This window comes from Aythya fuligula, chromosome 2, assembly GCF_009819795.1.
Source record: "Aythya fuligula isolate bAytFul2 chromosome 2, bAytFul2.pri, whole genome shotgun sequence".
In the NCBI taxonomy this organism is placed as follows: Eukaryota; Metazoa; Chordata; class Aves; order Anseriformes; family Anatidae; genus Aythya; species Aythya fuligula.
The window spans coordinates 44,174,254-44,194,560 of record NC_045560.1 but is presented as its reverse complement, the minus strand read 5'-3'; the positions used below and the strand labels follow the sequence as shown (position 1 = coordinate 44,194,560).

General features: G+C 36.8%; 1 protein-coding gene across 1 annotated transcript in view; it reads right to left on the bottom strand.

Annotated features, from left to right (window-relative positions):
- ANO10 (anoctamin 10) overlaps nucleotides 1-20,307 on the bottom strand; it is a 118,144-nt gene that overhangs the window by 83,199 nt on the left and 14,638 nt on the right. The window contains exons 9-11 of the mRNA XM_032181727.1: nucleotides 19,433-19,615; nucleotides 14,370-14,561; nucleotides 11,850-11,978 (exon numbers count right to left, since the gene is read on the bottom strand). Of these exons, the coding sequence (XP_032037618.1) occupies nucleotides 11,850-11,978; nucleotides 14,370-14,561; nucleotides 19,433-19,615 (504 nt within the window). The remainder of the gene's footprint in view (nucleotides 1-11,849; nucleotides 11,979-14,369; nucleotides 14,562-19,432; nucleotides 19,616-20,307) is intronic.

The following is a 20,307-nucleotide window of genomic DNA, read 5'->3' as shown; positions in this document are numbered from 1 at the left end:
TACTGTAATACTCAATTTCTCCTACTTGCCCCTCTAGTTCCTATAATTACACAGGAAGAAAAGCAGAACTGCCAAATGCAACTGGTGTTAAACTAATACTTCAATTTTTCCAACATACTGCTCTTCACGATGCATGAATTCTTTATCTGCTAAAATACTTCTGGTGTAGTCATCTTTTTTTAAAAATTAAGCTTTTTAGAAGCTAGGACGAGAAAGTACTTGAACTCACTAACTTTATTTGCTAAGATATAATTGTAAAAATTTAAACACTTTTTTAAATGAACTGCTTATTCCTATTTCACTAGATTTTGAAACAAGTTTCACGCACAATAATTCGCAATGGTTATGAACTTCAGAACAAAATACTGGGATGAGAAACTCGAGTATTGCAAACATGATGATAATATTTCAAGTTTAATAAAAGATGCCCTCGTATTTGATATTGGTTTAGCTGTAATCCCCATCACACACACACAGACATACACGCTTACTTTATATCTTCTGATAAATCCTGACTAAAACTAACCTTGATCAAACTTATTACGGTTTATGAATTCTCAGTGGATTCTAACTATATCTTTTGTAGAAATTCACTGTAGAAATTTAGCAATTACCAATGCATTACCAATCTCCCATGACATCAAAAGCACTGTTCAAGGTATTGGAATAGAAAATAGCACATACCAGGCTACTTGCACGCTGCCACAGTTAATGAAAAATCCCTCTAAAATTTATGGATCACACCACTAATTTCTTCTGATCGTAAGAGTGACTTTCTGGATTGACACTTCCTTCCAGTATAAGATAAAGACAGTGCAAAATGAAGTAATTAAGCCCAATTCCTTTGACATTTACTTTACACCATGACTCATGACCATCTTCAGTCTGTGATCAATAAAATGTTTTCAGAGCCCAGTAAATATATATATGTACAACAGCTTTTCAGTCCAATTAGGCATTTTGTTGTACAATTTAAGTTCCAGAATCTGTTAACTGTGTCAGGTGGTTCTCAACACTTTAAATAATAATAATAATGGATTATTTATTTATTTTAATAACTCCAGATTTTAAAAAGCAAATGATGCTCTGGAACTTATTCTAAAGAGAGGCAGGAAGGGGAAAAGTATAGCAAATAATTTAGCTCATTTTTAACAAAAGGCTCCAGAATTCATGCAGCAAGTTCCCAATAAATGACTACTAATTGCATCTACAACACTGAGTAGGTGTATAATACAGCTAGCAAAATGAAAACAAAAGTGGATCCAGAAGTAATTAAGACTCCAAGACCAAACAGTGTCAGTAGTCATTGCAAAAAAAATAATAATAAATAAAAGAATATTATTCTCCAATTTTAAAACTGGAAAACATGCAAGCAATGCTATTACATCATGACAACTCTCTCAGAAGAGAGATGTTTTTATGTAACAGACAATACAGAGGCTCTAGCACAGGTATGACTGGTTTTCTCCTGATATTTTGAGACATTTTTATTGAACTTCTGTTCTCCATTCCTTTTCTAACTACAGATGCAAACCCTGCATTTTCTACTTTTGGATTTCCTTACCTGCTCAGAGCTGCTCATTTTCACTCTCAGAGGTCTAGGGAAACAAACAACAAATTGGATTTATCCTCAAATTACAAAAAAAAAAAAAAAAAAAAAAAAACTTCCCTGGTCAAAGATTTTATGTTAAACTTTGGAAATGGGAAGAACATTGCGATTCCTCAGAAGGAAATCTAGTAAGAACAATACCCCAAAAATGTGATTGCAAACTACATCACAGATATATGGAAATACGGTTTCTGAATCCTATAAGCTATACATATTCTCTAGCTAATGCCACTATCCACTATTCAGGCTTGCATTGACAACTATAAATACCACAGTAGCAAAATAAATAAATAAATACTTTAACTGAATAAGCTAATACATTATTTACAAAATAATTCAGTTTCCTGAAATGCTAAACTAACCTATGGAATAGTTGTGAAGGCAGGCAGCTTTGAATATTCATATTCCATCTTGTCATTAAACAATTAATAAACAACCAAGTAGAAGGTAAATAATGAATATTAATAGGTATCAAATTTGTCTTTTGTTTGATAGTTCAACTTCCAACTGCCAGCAAGGAAGCCATATATACTGATCACGACTGAGCTGAAAAAGAAACATTTATCCATGAAAGGAAACCTCTTTGTGGGCAATATTATGCTAAGTGGGTTTTAAAGAAATCTGAAAGTCTGATTCTTAAAGGTTCTTTAAAATGTCTTGTAATCGTCTTCAATCGCTCCCTATTCATCTTCCCTTTTGAAGTTTTGTCATTTTGGCAGCCTTATACAATCCCAGAAGGGAAAAAAAATAAAAAATATACTCCTACCCAGTCGTTTCCTGCTATTTTTCCAGGTTGACAGTTCTGAAGCATTTATTAGCGTAGTTAAGGAATATTTTCTCTTCCTGGAAGACTTCCTAAGGTATCTTTCCCCATCCAGCCTTCCATGGCTTAAAAATACAGTACTAACTACCAGCTAATGTTAGATTCATGAGGAATGGTACATGCCTAGAAGACCATAATTTCTGCTGCAATTACTGAAGGGACCCCCACATGAGCTAAAATATTGCTGTGATCCTTCTTGAAAGTTCAGGTCTTCCAGTTGAGTAGAACCTGATACCTTTTGTAGCTCCCAGTTCCTGCTCCCACCTGGCTGATGGCAAGAGAAGAGGGTTCCCCTTTTGCTACCTCTGCTTCTATGAGAAGTGTCCTTGTATTTCATTTCCAGTTAGAGTGCTTCCTATGGCACTGATTTCTTAACCTCCACTGTTATATCACCCTGACAGCATCTAGAATTGGAAAAAAAGCTAGAAAAAAACAGTAGAACCAAGATCCATGGTAATTATTTATTATGCTGGGAGTACATCAACAGTAGTTCCCTAACTTAACTAGCTTTTACTATAAAATAATCAAAGGTCTTTTGAAACAGTAGATATGCCATTCTAAAAATGCTTATATGCTTTCATAAGCAGTTCTGGCCAGTTCATTTTCAATAATGAAACGGGTCCTTAAAAAGGCTGACATCACTGAAGCCTGGGAATTAATTCTGAGGAAGAATGACTACAAACTTAGCTATACTAATATACTCTTCCCTGGGCCTCTGCCAGAATTTGGCCTAGATAGTCCTATGATCTGACCTAGCTTTGCCATGTCTTTGAGCACACTACTAGCCCATTTTGATTTATTTATTTAAAAAAAAATAAAAAAAATCTGTATTTGTAAAAACTACCAGACTACTTAAGAACAAATAGATGTTAATATGCATTTACATTTCTGTAGGAAATGCAACCAGCATCAAACTTACCCCGACCTTTGATTTTTTTTTAATGTTTGTTTTCATTTTGACAAGCTTTTGCCACTAGATGACCAAAACCAAGTTTATACTAAATCAGAATGAGTATTAAAAAAAAAAAAAAAAAAAAAGACACTAGGTGGCAATAAAAAGATCTGTGATAAAGCTTCATTTTAGAACTAAACATATTCCCTGTTCACAGACAACCAGCAAAACTGACATTTTTTTGACCTCATTGTTATGGTTGCAAGAATTTGGTTCACAGCAAGCATTTTATACAATTTTAAATAGAGAAATCTATAAATCCTCCTTCCGTCTGAAAGGAGAAGCCTCTCACTGAGGTGAGAAAAAAACACTCTGAGAAGCAATCTGTTCCCCTGTTACAAAGAAGGCTAACACATCTAAAATATCCGACATCTTTACACTCAAACTAAACCTACAATTTAAGCACAGCATATATAAAATACATAGAAATTTGAGCTCATTTTTATTCTTCAAATATTGTCAAACAAACTGAAAAACCAGTACACTTCAAGTTTTTATACTGCAGCAACCTTTAGAAACTTCCAGCAAGGTGTTACAGCAACACTACCCAGCATCTTCTGATAACTATTCACAGGGCTTCAGCTTGAAATTAAAATATCTGAAAATATTAAAAACTGTTTTTAATCGCTCACAATTGCGCATTAAGGAATAAATTGAACTGTAGTTGCTTACCTGTCTAGCATCAAATATAAAATCAAATGACCATTCTGTACAATATTAAAAATGAAAACATCCTTTTTATGTTTTTGTTTAAAGGAGGACTTTTAGATTTGATTTCTTATGTATATTAAGCCGTTCCCAACTGAGGTAGAGGTATTTGTAAATGGAAACAATATGTTAATTGAAATCACCAGTGGCTTGGATTAACCTTTTTTAACATGCAGAATTAGAAATGATGCAGAATTATTTCATGTATGTATACATCAGTGAACCAAATAATTACTCAATTTACATAAGGGAGATTTTTCCATTAATCTTTCTACATTTGCCTATTTTCATCACAATTGCAAGCATAGATGGGTCTTGGCTAAGATATCTGTGTTACTAGAATAATATACCTGACGAGTATGCTTACTAAGTATTTTCTTAAAAAAGATTTGTAAAGCTGTCAGTAACATTTGTACCTTATCATTAAACATTTCAGAAGAACCATATGCATAGCTTCCCAGATATTATTTATTCTTCAGAGCTAATAGTTTTTTCCTATAGTTAACTTCTTTATGTCAAATCAAGCTATCAGACAGAAATCTAAACCACACATCAAATATTTATCAGTAAACACTATTTACATTTGTACCTGAAAAATGACAAACTATTTATAATACACACGAAGTAGCAGCATTCCAACCAGACACTAGAAATGAAACGCCCTCGAGGCGCATACATGCGTGCATGTAAATAAGCATTATCGGTATTAAAAGGCTACAATGCCCCAGAAAATTAGATGCAGATGGAAAGGCAAATACCTGGAGACTATTGATGAAAAATTTCAGCAGTAGGGAAGTTAAGAGTTGTCCAACAGCTCCCATAAATTATTTCAATTATTTTCTCTAATTAAAGAATTACATTAAGGACAAAGAAAGAATACACACTGCAACTGACAGAAAGATACATGGAGATGAGCACACATGAAAAACACTCTTCTTGTTTCTTTGCAAGTGGCACTGGCAACTTGGAAAACAAAGACTGAAAACCTGGAGGAAGCCTGCTGGAGGGCTACCAAGATTAGAGGGCTGAAGAACGTGGCATACAAAGAAAGGCTGAAGGAGCTGGGTTTGTCTGACTCCGAAAAGAGAAGGCTGGGTGCAGGGGATCTAATCACAGTCTACCAATACCTATCAAGTAGTTTCAGAGAGGACAGAGCTGCTCTCTTCACAAGGACAAGAAGCCATGAGCCACAAGATGCTTCAGAGGTTTTTTTGTCTTGCTGTAAGAAAAAAGTAAATTCTTTGCCATAAAAACAATTAAATGCTGGAAGATGTTGCCCAGAGAAGGGGTGGACTTTCCCTCACTGGAAGTGTTCAATGAGCCTTAGGTTAGCTTGGTGAGGCCCTGGATAACCTAATCGAGGGTCCTGCTTTCAACAGAAGGTTGTGCCAAATAACCCCCACGGGGCCTTTCCAGCCTACACAATTCTGTATGTGAAACTATGCAACTAATACATTTAAAGTAGTTTCTGTCACAAATGCAGAAATAATTTAGCAAAAAATTGCTCTATGCTAAGCTGTTTTATTTGCCCTTTGCACTGTTAGAACTCCATTAGTGTCAATGGACGTATACCTGAATACACTAATGTATTTTTCTACATTTTTTATTTCTTTGCCACGTGAAGTTACCAATACATACGTGTACTTTGCATATCTGATGAACTGCAATCTCTTGAACCCTAGACAAAGCTATTTGCTCCACATATGCAGAAGGCTTCTATATGGTACCACGCCTCAGTCCCACCCTGTCATAATGCTATTCATGTATGTCATTTCTGAGAAATAGATCATAGAATCACAGAATCACAGAATCACAGAATTTTCTAGGTTGGAAGAGACCTCAAGGTCATCGAGTCCAACCTCCAACCTAACGCTAACAGCCCTCCACTAAACCATATCCCTAAGCTCTACATCTAAACGTCTTTTGAAGACTTCCAGGGATGGTGACTCCACCACTTCCCTGGGCAGCCTGTTCCAGTGCCTCACAACCCTTTCACTGAAGTTCTTCCTAACATCTAACCTAAAACTCCCCTGGCTCAACTTAAGCCCATTCCCCCTCGTCCTGTCACCAGGCACGTGGGAGAACAGACCAACCCCCACCTCGCTACAGCCTCCCTTGAGGTACCCATAGAGAGCGATAAGGTCACCCCTGAGCCTCCTCTTCTCCAGGCTGAACAAGCCCAGCTCCCTCAGCCGCTCCTCGTAGGACTTGTTCTCCAGGCCCCTCACCAGCTTCGTCGCCCTTCTCTGCACCCGCTCAAGCACCTCGATGTCCTTCTTGTAGCGAGGGGCCCAAAACTGAACACAGTACTCGAGGTGCGGCCTCACCAGAGCTGAGTACAGGGGGACGATCACCTCCCTAGCCCTGCTGGTCACGCTGTTCCTGATACAAGCCAGGATGCCGTTGGCCTTCTTGGCCACCTGAGCACACTGCTGGCTCATATTCAGCCGACTATCCACCATCACTCCCAGGTCCTTCTCTGCCTGGCAGCTTTCCAACCATTCCTCTCCCAGCCTGTAGCTCTGCTTGGGGTTATTGCGCCCCAGGTGCAGGACCCGGCACTTGGCCTTGTTGAACTTCATGCAGGCATCCCATACTGTTTCTTAAAAATAAAACACACACACACGCTTTATCACTAAAAGAACCATAAATCACTGAAGTTTGTCACAACATTTCAGGATTTTTTTTTTGAAGACTATAAGGGGAAAACTAGAAGCTAACAAGACACCTAAAACTGCTTTTGCTTAGGAAATGGATTCAAAAGATTTTCAGTTCCACTCTGGATGCTATGTTTAATAACTCCCAAGGTTATCTTGAAAGCAGATAACGATGCTACCTAGAACCAGATGATAAATATACCTTTTCATCTACTCTCTACAAGCCAAACTGCTTGGCTCTAATAGAGTTTTCCAGATCCTTTGGTATATTATTTCAGAAACAACTGCCAAGTTTACTGCTGGGCTGATTGAGTGTTGAGGCTGTAACATTAGGAGTGCTCAAAAGAGCTTCTACTGTACACCAGGATGAAGAAAAACAATAAAATTGAATGCTAGAGAATAGCTGAGGTATGAGGCACCCTTCAACCACTTTGATTTAGGATTAGCTATAACTCTTAAAAAGAACACGAACTTCTCTGCTTTATTAGCAAGCTCTGATTCCTGCTTTCAACCCTTTGATAAATGGACTGTCGGTTTTTCCTCACTGAGAAAAACAAACCCTAAGAACAGGTTGCTTCTCTTATTCTACTCCTTACCTCTTACAGAACTGACACACACACGAAGCTCATGAACAAATAATTCAAACTTTATGAGGACTCCATGAAATCAAATTCACATAGCCCGGCTGTTTATTAAACCATGTTTGCCACAAATATCCCATTCATGTACTTATGCTAGGGTTCTCATTTTCATCTATACGAGACCTGATGGCATTATACATTATTCCCAAAATCACATTTGTAGATTCTATTTGTAGACTGTAAGATCAGGTTTTATACTACAGCTATCAAAAGGGCCCTCTGTTATTACACAGCATTTCCAAGCTAATGCCTTTATGTGATGTAAAGCATCCAAACTGCATGTACCTCTGGCTGTAAGTTTTCCATTAGTTTACTACATTTGAGTGCTAAATACACGAGTTACTTTTGGAGTTCAGGATACATTGATATAAACCTGTAATTTATAGCTACTGCTTCAAAGCACCTCTATCAATGGACCATTAAAAAATATATTTATATATATATATATACACACACACAACTAGGAGTTGTACATGGAACTGATCTCTGGAACCCAGCTTTCAGAGTAGTACTGAAAGTGAATTAATTAACATTCTTCAAATTTATGAGATTCTAAATTAAAAAGAAATGGTTATCAAGAACAAAGTTCTGCACTAACAATTTTTGAAACAAAAAAAGCAAAAAGCACTGCAGAATTAAGGTTATATCATATGTTAACCTACACCCTGACTATTCACCAAATTTCTTTACGAATCTTTTTCCCCCCCACAAATCAGCGCAAGAAGAGAGAGGTGACTGGAAACAGTCTCACATGAGCACAGGCATTTGCTTGCTCAGAATGCTCAACCTTGCACCTGTGGTTCACAACAAAAGTGTGCATATACAGCTGAGCCTGAACTAAACCAACTATGGGACATAATCACTTCAACAGGATGTTAATAAGGGCTTGTTTGCTGCTTTAAGGACATACACCTACTTCTTTGTTTGAAAACAGCACTTGCTTCACTCATTTAGTGCCCGCCCATAAGTAAAAGAGGGGAGTTTCATGATTCTGCTCCTGGTTCAAAATCATGTTGCCATGGAAGCAGATGTTGGATTGATGAAAATAGGTCAACTGTTCAGAAAAAAAGATCACTGTTTTTATTATTTTTTATTTTATTATTAAATGTTATTATTTTGATGCTATTATTTATTACAAAATGCGTGATATTTTATTATATTTAATTAGCACTTACTTTGATCATGTATTGTCACAAAGAGTGTAGGCAGCAGTAGATTTAATGGTGTTAATGAAAAATTATTTTGCATAAATCTGTAAGGGCTTGGTACAGAATGCTTACAAGAATACCACATGTTCTTCATTAGATCTGTAGTGAGCGGTGTCAGACGTTGCCACATAAACACATTTCCATTTGAAAGAGTATTAGTACCATCGTTACCAAGTACTTAATAAAAAAATTAAAAATAAAAAATCTGGACATTGCTACTACTACTTATGCTTGGCTTTGGTAAGATCAGTCCTTTTTCTGTCTAGCTTTGCATCAAACAGAGGTATAATTATTCAAATGGAATCTCAATTACTTAAACCTGATTAAAATATTTAACAACAACTAAGATTGAAGTAGGCTACCCCATCAACTGAACATGTGAAAGAATATATAGTTTGCTAAGTTTCTTCTATTCCCTAACATTTTCACACCGCCTGCCAAGCCATTGTCAACATAGCATAAACACACCATAAAATTCTCACACCCACCTGCAGCAAACACCAGAAAGTAAAATAACTCATCTGTACTGTGTTTCTGTGCAGAATCTCTACTAGGTGATCTGAAATGTTCTTCTATCAACACCCTGGCACATGTGACAGATTTTTTTCCTACCTTGACACTGACGCACTTTAGATGAACCAGGTTTGTATTAAAGGCTGAGAGTGATATATTCTGTTCCTGCATTTTTTCTGAAAGTGCACAATTTAATCATTAATATAGCTTAGTAAAGGTGCATGGGAATAGTGCAAATGCATGACACTTGTGCTCCTCTCCTACTTTAGGCATGAAGCAATACTTAAAGGAAGAACAGGCTGTGGTGCTGAAGCTCTACAATTTAATCCAGCACAAACCTGCAGCACTACTATAAAGGGCAAACCTGTCTTCCACGCACTGTTGTTTCTGCCCTTCTCCCTTTCACCAGTGAACTGGGTCAGACAGCTTCTGCCAGATCAGTTTCTTAATCTGATTCATCGTGTACCAGATAAAAGAAAGTGCCAGTGTAAAAGATAAAATAGAAATAAATACCCAGGAAGAAGGCAAAAATAGACCCATCTCTTTAAGCTGCCAAAAATCCATGCTGCTGCTGAAACTGGCTGCAGTCCTACAACATCTACTCATCTTTCCTTCCTTCTACCTTTTGTAATCAGTGTTTTAACCTGAAATATGTACAACATAACTACTGATAAAAAAGAACTCCTTACTGTAACTGAGAATATGTATAACTGTCACCACAATGGAACTGTCTTCAACAGAAGTGGAAGCCATGCTTCTTGTAATCACTTTCACATGGCTTTTTGAAATAAAAACTATATATAAATGTGTTTCACTTTGGAGAACTCTTCTAGACTCCAGAAACTTCATATTTTATGTTATAAAATATCTTGCAAAATTATATGACCCATGCTATTCTGATTCTCCCAAAAAGAAACCTGTGAAGGTATTAAATATTGTTTAAAATACACTGCAGGTCTGTCCCTCAGGAGACTGCTGAAGTTTTAAATTTCACATTCAAGAGTTTTGTAATTGTTTATAAGCAGCAATATTTCAAAAGTCATATGGCTTGTTATGCTGCAGAAACGTGCATCCTTAAAGGGTACTGTAAGACTTCTATGTTTGCTTTTATTTTTTTTGTCTTCTGTTTCTCAGATAATAAACAGTTTATAACAACACAGAAACAGTAGATAGATTATAACAGAGTACTTATACAAGTATCAAGCACACTTTTGATTCAAGCTATTTTTTAACTATACCTTTTCTGACAAGAACATTATGAGGCTTATTTTTACTAACCAGAAAAATTAAGAGAAAGGTTGACTGCTCTATAACCAAACAGCTGCCTTTCCTCTCCTCTGGCTCATCCAGCATTAGTCTCTACTTGCCCCTTCATACAGTGTAGTTAATTCTAGATTCGTAGCCTTGGCCAAAGTTTCTTCTTGATATAAAACAACATTCTTGTCTTTTCTCCCCTCAGTACTAATTTACCTTTGTCCTCCACACTTTCTTCCTTTCCTTTAGTCATTTTTTAAATCCTCATTTCCATAGGATTTATAGATAATTTGTTTGCAATGCACTGTTAAAAAGGAACTCCAAGAGCTTCCAAGTTAGAATACAGGAATTGCAGCACAGTAAAGGATTACATATAAACAGAACTTAAACTGGGGGAGGAAAAATACTTGTGTTCTCCTATACCTACCAAGAAACAGAGGCCTGCCCAGATACCAGATAGCCAGCCTGACATTATAGCTTCACTCTGCTCACATTTAGTCACACAGTTTTGATATGACCTCTGGATACATTATCCAGCAATGAACTAATTATAATGTGGCATTTAAATTGCCAAATTAATTTTACATTAAAATATTTCACTGAGGTTAATGCAGATGTTCACACGTGATAGAAAAAAATCTGTCTTGTTGTCTGTAGACTCAAACTTCAGTAAACCAGTTGACAAGTGATTCACACTTAGAGTTAACTCTGCAAACTTCAAGCAAGCGCATAAGTCATTGCAGAACCTGTAACACCTGTAAGAACAACACAGCAGTACCTACCTGCTGCTGCTACACCTCTATAAAGCATTTCAGTTGAACAACTACACATAAACAACACAGATTTTTTGCCACAAGAAAAATAATTGAATTCCTAAAAGTTAAAACAGCATAATTTTTTGAAGTTGAAGCAAGGCAATACAAGAAAACTCGAACAGAAAGAGACATAAGGAAAAAGTCCTACAATTTGTTATGATATAAAATGCCCAGTCATTTGCTTGAAAAAGAAAGACACTCTAGTGTTTACTCCATAAAATTAGGAAAACACGAAGCCCAAATGTTATTATAAGCATACATACAGTCATCATACGTACTTGTTTCAGATCAGCCATTCTGGGAAACATTTATAAAGATGATGCAGGACATTTTTATAAATGTGCTGGAGTCACAAACCAGGTAGAAAAACATCCATTTCACAAAAATAAGGTTATTTTGCTTCTTGAAACAGTACTATTAAATTCTTCTTTAAAGACATGAAGCAACAAATAAACAGGATCTTGGGAATGTACAGAAAAAGTATGGCATATCATCCACAATACATGAAAACACAGAAAATAAAAAGCAGTATTTTGAAACAATTCTTTGGTTGGGAAAATGCTAAAATCCTTTTAAAATAAGGGAAGAAAATCTTCCTGGCATCATTTCCACAGTCGTCCATGTTGTTTGCTACTAACATGTTTGAATGTTATCTGAGGCCAGACTTACCTCTACCAATGCCACAGTCAGAATGAGGTCCATTTTTGAGTCTGGGAAAAGGGCATTCACTTGTGGAGACATTCCGATCAGTATGCAATTAGTAACTACCGATATTACACTCATGGTTTCAAAAGCCAACTGAAATAAAACACAAATATATTCATAGTTATGGCCATTATCTCTAATTTACCAGTCTCCAAACTGTGCTAGATATTCGCTCTCTCTTCATTAAATGCTCAGAAAACCCATTATTTCATTTTTTTTTCCTTTCATTTTTTGATTTCTATAATATAGAACTTTTTTTGGCAATTCAACTAGACTTTGTCAGCTGTAAAAACAGGCAACAGTAAGACCACAACAAGGCCTGCAGTACCACAAAGCCCACCTGGTAGCCCTGAATTTTTCTCTAATTCCACATCTCTATGTGTGTATGTGTATTTGCTGTGAAGAAGTTAAGCAGCATTCTCCCACAACACCATAGTACTGTAAAGACTTCAAGAAATTATTTAAAGACTGCTAACATCCCAGATGTAGGTAATGCCAAATCATCTCCTGAAAAAAAAAAATCAGAATAATCCTCAAAAAAAGTAGTGGTCAGGAAAACAACCTAATCCTTGGTATCTTCACAACTCATAATCTGAGCACATGAAAGATGGTGAATTCATCTACATTTACACTCCTAATACTGTATTTCTTTCAAGATAAAGGAAAAGGCAACAAAACTCCTGGAGGAACTATAGTCCCAGCATTCTGTTTTTGTTTCTTCTGAAAGTTAAGTAACGAGAAAATGCAAGGATGGTTCAGAATAGCTTTCTTAAATCACAACCAGTTATACAAGCTGAAATTTGTTGAAAGAAAGATTTACATTTAAACACATGCGGTTGCATAAGGCTGAGAAGCTCTTGCCAGCAGAGCTCCCACAAAACGTCTGAAAATATTACTACAGCATGACAATTACTTTTGCAATATAATGGCTACTTATTGCAAGGCCCTCTCTGGAATGAGCAAGACTGATACTGAAATGTAGCATTGTCACAACGAATTAGCAGCAGTAACTTTCTCTTTGACAACAAGCTGCTGGTTCAGCTCACCTGACAAAATAATTCCAGTTTTTCTTTAACAGATATCTTTCAGCCAATGCTCTAACTTCCCACATAAAACAGATGACTAAAACTTAAGTCATTTTTTTTTCATTCACAAAGCAACTGCATTTCTACTATTGCTTAAAAACCTATACTACCAAAAAAAAAAATCTCATCACTGTAGCATTAGCGTTGGAATTTCTCAGCCTATTTACTAGACTGAAACAAGCCATTCTAGCAAAACTAAATGCTATACCTGCAGCTATGCTTGGGACTTAATGACCATAGCCTCATTTAACTGGTGGTCACACCTCTGGGTCAATGCCATCAAGATGTTGGCAGCACAGAACTGGACTGTGAAAATGCATTAAATGTTACAACACAATCAGATTACAAATTACATTTTTATGACTTAGTATTATAAGACTTTTGCTATAATTTCACTTCATTATTCTCTGTGTACATGTTTAACAAACACTGCTCAGAATAGTTGGCTTGCATGTTTTCACAGTACATTTCATTCAATGTTTCCTGATTTCATCTCTCATCTTCCATTTGTTTCAACATTTACAATATCTCTAACTTAAACTGTCTATTAGTTTATTGCACCCTTCATCTTTACTATGTATTATCAGAAATCTTGAACAACACTAAACCACAGATCATCCCCTAGACATTTCCTCCAGCTTACTTCACACTCATCAGGCTACTGCTGTTACAGCCAATGTCTCTGGATACGACTAAATATCCTTCCTTTTTATCAGAAACACCTCTGGTTTTGGAGGAGTTCTGCAGGGGTATTTTTCATTAGAAATAGTTCATGGATGTACTCAACTTGGCAGGCCCCAAACTAGCTGGTGCTAACAAAATTGTATGGCTAAACAACTGAGGACAGAAAATTCTTAACCCAAGAACTACTGTAATTAATTTGTTAAAATAGAGTACACCTGTACAGGAAAGTACTGCTCCTGCATGCAGATCTACTAAGAAATTTTAAAATCAGTCAGGCCTGAGCACCAGTACCCACAAGAGCGCATAGACAAGCGTGGTTCAGGAATCCAAGTACTTACCTACCATTCCTCAATTTTCTTAAACTGCATGGGATGAGCTACATGCTTCTGAGATTGCACCAGATGTTAATATTTTTGAAAAACGTTTGCTGTAGAGCACCAGATCTGGCAGCTTTGCTTTGCTGGAATTGCAACAGGACTACAACATACACACACACACAGGGACTAATGATAGGATTTTTCTTTTCAAAGGCAATTGAAAATAATGTGTGGTTGAAAATCCTACAAAATGCAACACAGTTCAATAGTATCCTAAGGCACTGAAGATGACAAAATATTTATTAAACTTCAGAAGTGGCTGACGATCAAACACAGCTTAAATAAATTTGGTGAACTTCATTTAAAATACATGATTAAAAAGGAAACAGAAAGATTACCTGCCAAACACCAATATTCGCTGTGGGTTCTGCAAATGGGCGCTTGTAAACTCTGCACATTTTTAAGGCATCAGAATATATCTCTGTGATGTTGTTTAACACTGCAAAGACAGCTGCCAGTGGATAAACACATGAGAAGAGACTCACATAGCCAAACTGTAAAAACAACTCCAAGTAATCATCAAAAGTACCCTGAAAAACAGAGCAAAAACAACAACTTTTACCCACAAAAAAAAAAAAAAAAATATATGAAAGCAGAATTAGCAATACAACTGTAAAAATGCTTCCTCGTGCTAAATAGGTAGTTTGGGTATATCTGGCAGTACAAAACAAATGAACGAACAAAAATCCTCTAGTTAATTTGAAAATACTTAATTACTCGAAACTTCTTGATAAGGGAACGCCAAGGATTTTTCTCTTGCCTCATGCAGTTTCTGCAATGGTAACACTACTTACCCTTATGTGAAGCATGTGAATTAACTGTATAAACAGTTTCACCCTATTTACAGTCCTGACTATCTCAGTGAAACAGATACTGAAGCAACAGCACTGGATAGGAAAACAGCATCATGCATTTAAACTGGCAGAACATTTTTGGTAAGAGCATTGTGACGAGAAATGTCCTAGTATTTCAGCCTGCTCGTGAAAGACCTAACCAGAAACACAGGTTATTAAATAAGCAACTCTTCACTAGTATTGTTTATCTATTTTTAAATGAGTAGGTCTGAAATAATTGCCTATTTAAAGGCTGAAATGACAGGATGTAGCACTGACGTCTGAAAGGAACAATTAATGCAAACAAGAAGCCCTATTGTGGCAAATTTGCAATGCATCTATCACCTGATTTTTGAATCAAGAATGTGGGTACTTAAATGCTAAGTAGTCACATGTAGGTTATTATACATATTTACATACTAGTTTTGTTGTATCAATAATGGCTTTCTGTGATTGCATCAATAATTTATAAAAATGAATAACAAAACCAACTGATTTCTAAAAAGGATTCTGTTCAGTTTGTTCATTGAACAAAGGATAGTGAAATATCATTAACTACCTAAATTGGCATACGGCTATTTTCCTCTCCCTTGAAATATTCAAAATAAGGGCTTGACAGTAACAGATTATTACAAGAAATATAAAATTAGTTTTGTCTCCATGCAAACACATGATTCTCTAATCTTTTTGCTGATGATAATTAAACTGAATGCCACCTCTAGCACCTAGAGATCTTCTTCCAGCAAACAGAGATGCATTAGCAGCCTGCAAGCTCAGAAATCAACATGAGCCAGTCATTACCTACATTCCTCACTCAAGCTCATTTTCAAACCACACAGTATGGCTGGGTCCAGTGGTCTGATGTGCAGGCTAGACCTTGAGGAGCTACATAACTTATAACTAATTATTGAGATTTTTTCACAAATTTCGTGGATGAACTCTGAATTTTAGTGAGGTCTTTGTGAGGGACACTTGGGCAGCATCACTCACCAGAGTGACGGTCATGTATTTATTTGTCCCTGCTATCAGTTTCCCAGTTAAGGCAGGCAGGGTGCAGACCAATGATTCCCTTTACAATCCTCTTCCTGGTAACTGCACGATATCCCCTCTGCTTCCTCATGCTCCCTTCTCATTTCCTTGCCCAGTACCCATTGACTATCAACACAACAGAGCATGAAGAAAAAAAAAAAAAAAAAAAAAGAGTATTTTCCTCCTATTTAATTTATGACACTTTATGCAGGAAAAGAGAAGTCTGATCCAATGTCAAAGACAAATTTCAAACTGTGCTATTATCAACCTTCTGTTCTCTCCTTCTCCCAGCCACAGGAGCAGCACAAAATATGCTAGGTAACAGAATCAACAAAGAAATTCAGGATAAAAATGAACTAGAGGAGAGAAGCAGGAAAAAAAAAAAGACTGCAGAATGAAGCTTTTACATTTTAAACCGGGTTAAGGTCTCGAGAGATTTGAGGGGGAGGAAACAAACATAAAAATTAAAATTAAACATTAAAGAGTAAGTGAAAGAAGGAAAAGAAAAGAGCCTGAAATACAGCATTCTGTCAACACTCCTAAGCCCCTCTTTTACTAAACATAGTCAAATGCTTCCCCCTTGTGACAGACATAATTTTAGAAGTACTGTTGCCTGCTGACAGCTCAACACGTGCAAACAAACCAGTGGTCTAGTGCTTGTTTACTCACAGGTATAGCACAATTGAAATATTCATATTGAAAATAAAATTTAAAGTTTTGAGTACACGGTGCATTGAGCTGAAACTGAGGCTACAAATAGACACCCCCAAGGCAAAGTGATAATTCTGCAATTGACCTATTGTGTCCCCTTGGAAAATTATTCCAAGCATAACAAGCGCAGATGCAGCTCTGCACAAGAAGCACTGGACCATGTGACTCAAAACCACCACACCAGCTTTGTATTTGCCAGCTCAGACCAAGGAGTTGGTTCTGGGACAGGAGATAGAGCTTATTTGTTCAAGCATATCAACGCCTGATGCCATTCATGGCCTTTGGACCTGTGCTGGCATATTATCTGCAGGCACAGTGCTGGACTGTACTGATCTACCTGTTCAAATCACTACGTTAGGGATTTCTGCTGTGTTCTCCATTGTAAGACAGACAAGCTCTCCATCTCCAAATCTATCCCAAAATTATAATTCAGAAATACCAACACTCCCAAAGGACTGTTTATATAGTTCTTCAACTGCAAAGATTTCTTTTTCCACTTCTCATTTCACTGCACTCTCACATTTGAAAACAGATTTCAAACTCTGCTGTTCTCTACTGTTTACATAAAAGTTACATGATCTACTTATAATTCTTGCTCTGTAAAAATATAAACCACACAGCATTAAGGCTCTCGTGACTATGCTTGCAGCAGCTGATCAAGCAAGTTGTGAGCCAATCTGTGAGGCCTTAACATACACACTAATGTTTATTTTGTCAACTCCTTTAGAACACCAAGTAATGAACCACACCAAGTCTGTGAAATGCAATAAAACAAATTTAAATCAAAAAGTGTAGTGGGGATCATAATATTCCAAGAAAACTTACCAGTGCTGATAAGGCAATACAAATATATCTTAAAATTTTGCAGGTGGTGACGAGGAGGAAACTGAACTTACAACTGCTAAGTCTTAAAACCACTAAGGGAAACCAGTGACAATTTGAGGCTGCCTTGTTTGCCATGAGCTGAATTGGACGGAGGCTATCATGAACCAAACTAGGAGGACAGACTACAAATGCCAAAGCTGTATTTTCAATAAGCAAGAACTTCCAGCAGTAGTACTGGACTAAAGGGTTGGTCTCTTCTACCTGCTTCCATTTCTGGCCCCAGAAATTTAATTTAATTGGCAGTTTTAACTAGCCTAAGTGCAAAGCCAAACGAAAACGGAAACAGAACCACCCTCTCTTGCCATCCTTTCCCCATGTCACACTGCTCCTCCTTGTGCCTTGGAGATTAGGGGCCTGTTACATACATACCTCTTTCAGCAATAATACTTGTTTAAGTAGCTCCCTATACAGCTGTTCACTCCCACCCCTTTGTGCTGATGTAACTGGGACCATGTAGGTGCATAAACAACAGCACCAGCAAAACTGATGAGGCTGGAAATAACTTGCTGGGCCAACCAGCCATATATTTAGGTTGCATTGCCTGATGTCCACATCAGCTACAGCCCAGAAAACTTTTAACTGTTTCCTAGTTGTTTTTGTGTTGTCTTTGTGAACATTAAGGTGACTGTAAAGTCCAGCACAAGAGATGGCCAGAAATATAGCTGGGATCAAGAATAGGAGAGAAATACAGAAGACTGGGGCTGCTCCAGGACTGCAGCCTCTATTGTGCCACTAGAAACATTTCTAGGACAAAGCCAGAAAGCATGAACAGGCTCTGAAGAACAAGAAATCTCTACACGATGTTAAACAGAAGCAGAGGCAGCTAACAGAATGACAATCAAAACTATTAGGACAAAAAAAAAAAAAAAAAATGTTAGAAAAAGGATATGATGACTATTTCAAGCACGATGAAAGATATCAGGTATGCTTCCGCAATAGACATGCTGTAACTTAGGGAATGGTTACACATCTGTCCTCCCACCATCCTCAATTATAATACAATTTTAAACAGTCCCCATTCCTTTCCATTATGACCTTCACACTCGTATGTTCTCACCCCCACAGTAGAAACAGCTGGCTTATTTTGGCAGTTACTTTTCAGCTGGATCAGTTCCCTGACCTGATTCGCTACACCTCTGCAAGAATAGCTTAGCACAAGCAACAGACAGCACAAGCAAAGGAGTGAAAGCTAAATGAAGGGAATGTCTAAACTAGAACTGCCACACAAAAATGCATATAAAAAAATATACCCCTAGTCTCCAACAGAAGGATAAGATGGCTATGTGATCTTTACATTGAGAATGGTGGGTAGTGCCACTGATAGGAATATGGATCTCTATTTTAATAGACTGTCCCAGCTAGTGTACACCTCTTAGTAAACTAGCGTATACTGCTTAGTAGAGCAGAATGTATTTCCTTTTGTGCAAGTGTGTAAATGCTCATGTATTATAGGAAGGAAACTCTCTCTTCCCTAACTTGCTGTGCCTGGTAAACAACAAAAGTTGCATTTGGAGGAGATCAAGTCAGTAAGTACCACAAAGAGATCAAGTCAGTAAGTATCAAGAGTCACAAGGTCCCACTCATAAGAAGACACCAAGCTTTCACTTGCAAGAGAGAATGTGGGCACTAGGGAGTCTCCAAAAGTACCTTATCCTAAGGAACTGACAGAACATGATCTAATGTTTCAAAAGCAAAAATTGCTATCAGACTTTATAATGAGAATCAAGCAATTCCTTACTCTGTTCTCTCTTTGTTTCTAAAGAGCACGTTATGACTATCACCCAGGGCCCAAACTGTTCTTACCTTGTATTCAAACCTCTTAAATTAAAACAGTTATTTCTGCTCTAACGTGCCATGCTGCAGCTAACAATTAACCTGAGGCTGCTTTTCAGCAGCCTATAATCTAAAAAATTACATATTCTAACAACATTCATTCAACGTACCAAATAGGTGCCCATTTCTTTTTCTGAGTTGACTTGTTCGACTAATGACAGGTCTGTATCCATCTTCAGAGAATGCATGCGTTCCTTCATCTTCTTCATGTGTCTCTTTTGGAGCCAGTAAGGAAGCAGGGATTCTGCAAACTGATTAAGTATCTGCGAAGTTATCAGCAAAGTGGCCAAGCTCTTAAGTAAAAAAATAAATAAATAAATAAATAAATAAATTAATTAATTAATAGATCTGTAATAAACCTATGATAATTTCCAATTTTTTGTGTTCCAGTAACACTGCAAGTTGTTATACTATGACAGAAACAGGCTAGCATAACAAAACTAACAATAGCAAATGAAAAGTATAGCTGCTCTAGGTCCCATTCTTGGTCACGTACTGAAAATAACTGAATAGGACTTAGATGAGTAAATATTTTGTGGATCTTGGTTTAAGTATCTTGGAAACAGTATAGAAAGTCCAACGAAGGGTAAAGATCCACACTTAACACACACCATTTATTAATAACAGAGCTAAGCAATGAACTTTAAAGGAAGACAAATTAAGTTTCTTCGGTCAAAGGAATAAACATTCTAGAGCTTTACAAAATAAGTGGGGAAAATAGGATTATTAGCAATTCCAAAAGGCTCAGAAACCTCCAGTATGAAAGGAAAAACAAAGAGAAAACAGGCTTAGACAGCACAATCCATGAAACAATTCTTTTCTTTTAAAAGACTGCCAGTTCTATTAGAAGTAAAAAAAAAAAAGAAAAAGAGTTTTTAAGGTTTCTTGGAAGGAAAGGATGATCTGTGGAACATACAAAACAAAAGCTTAAAACAACTTCTACTTTTTAAGGCAAAAAGCAAGAAGAAAATACTTTAAATTTTAA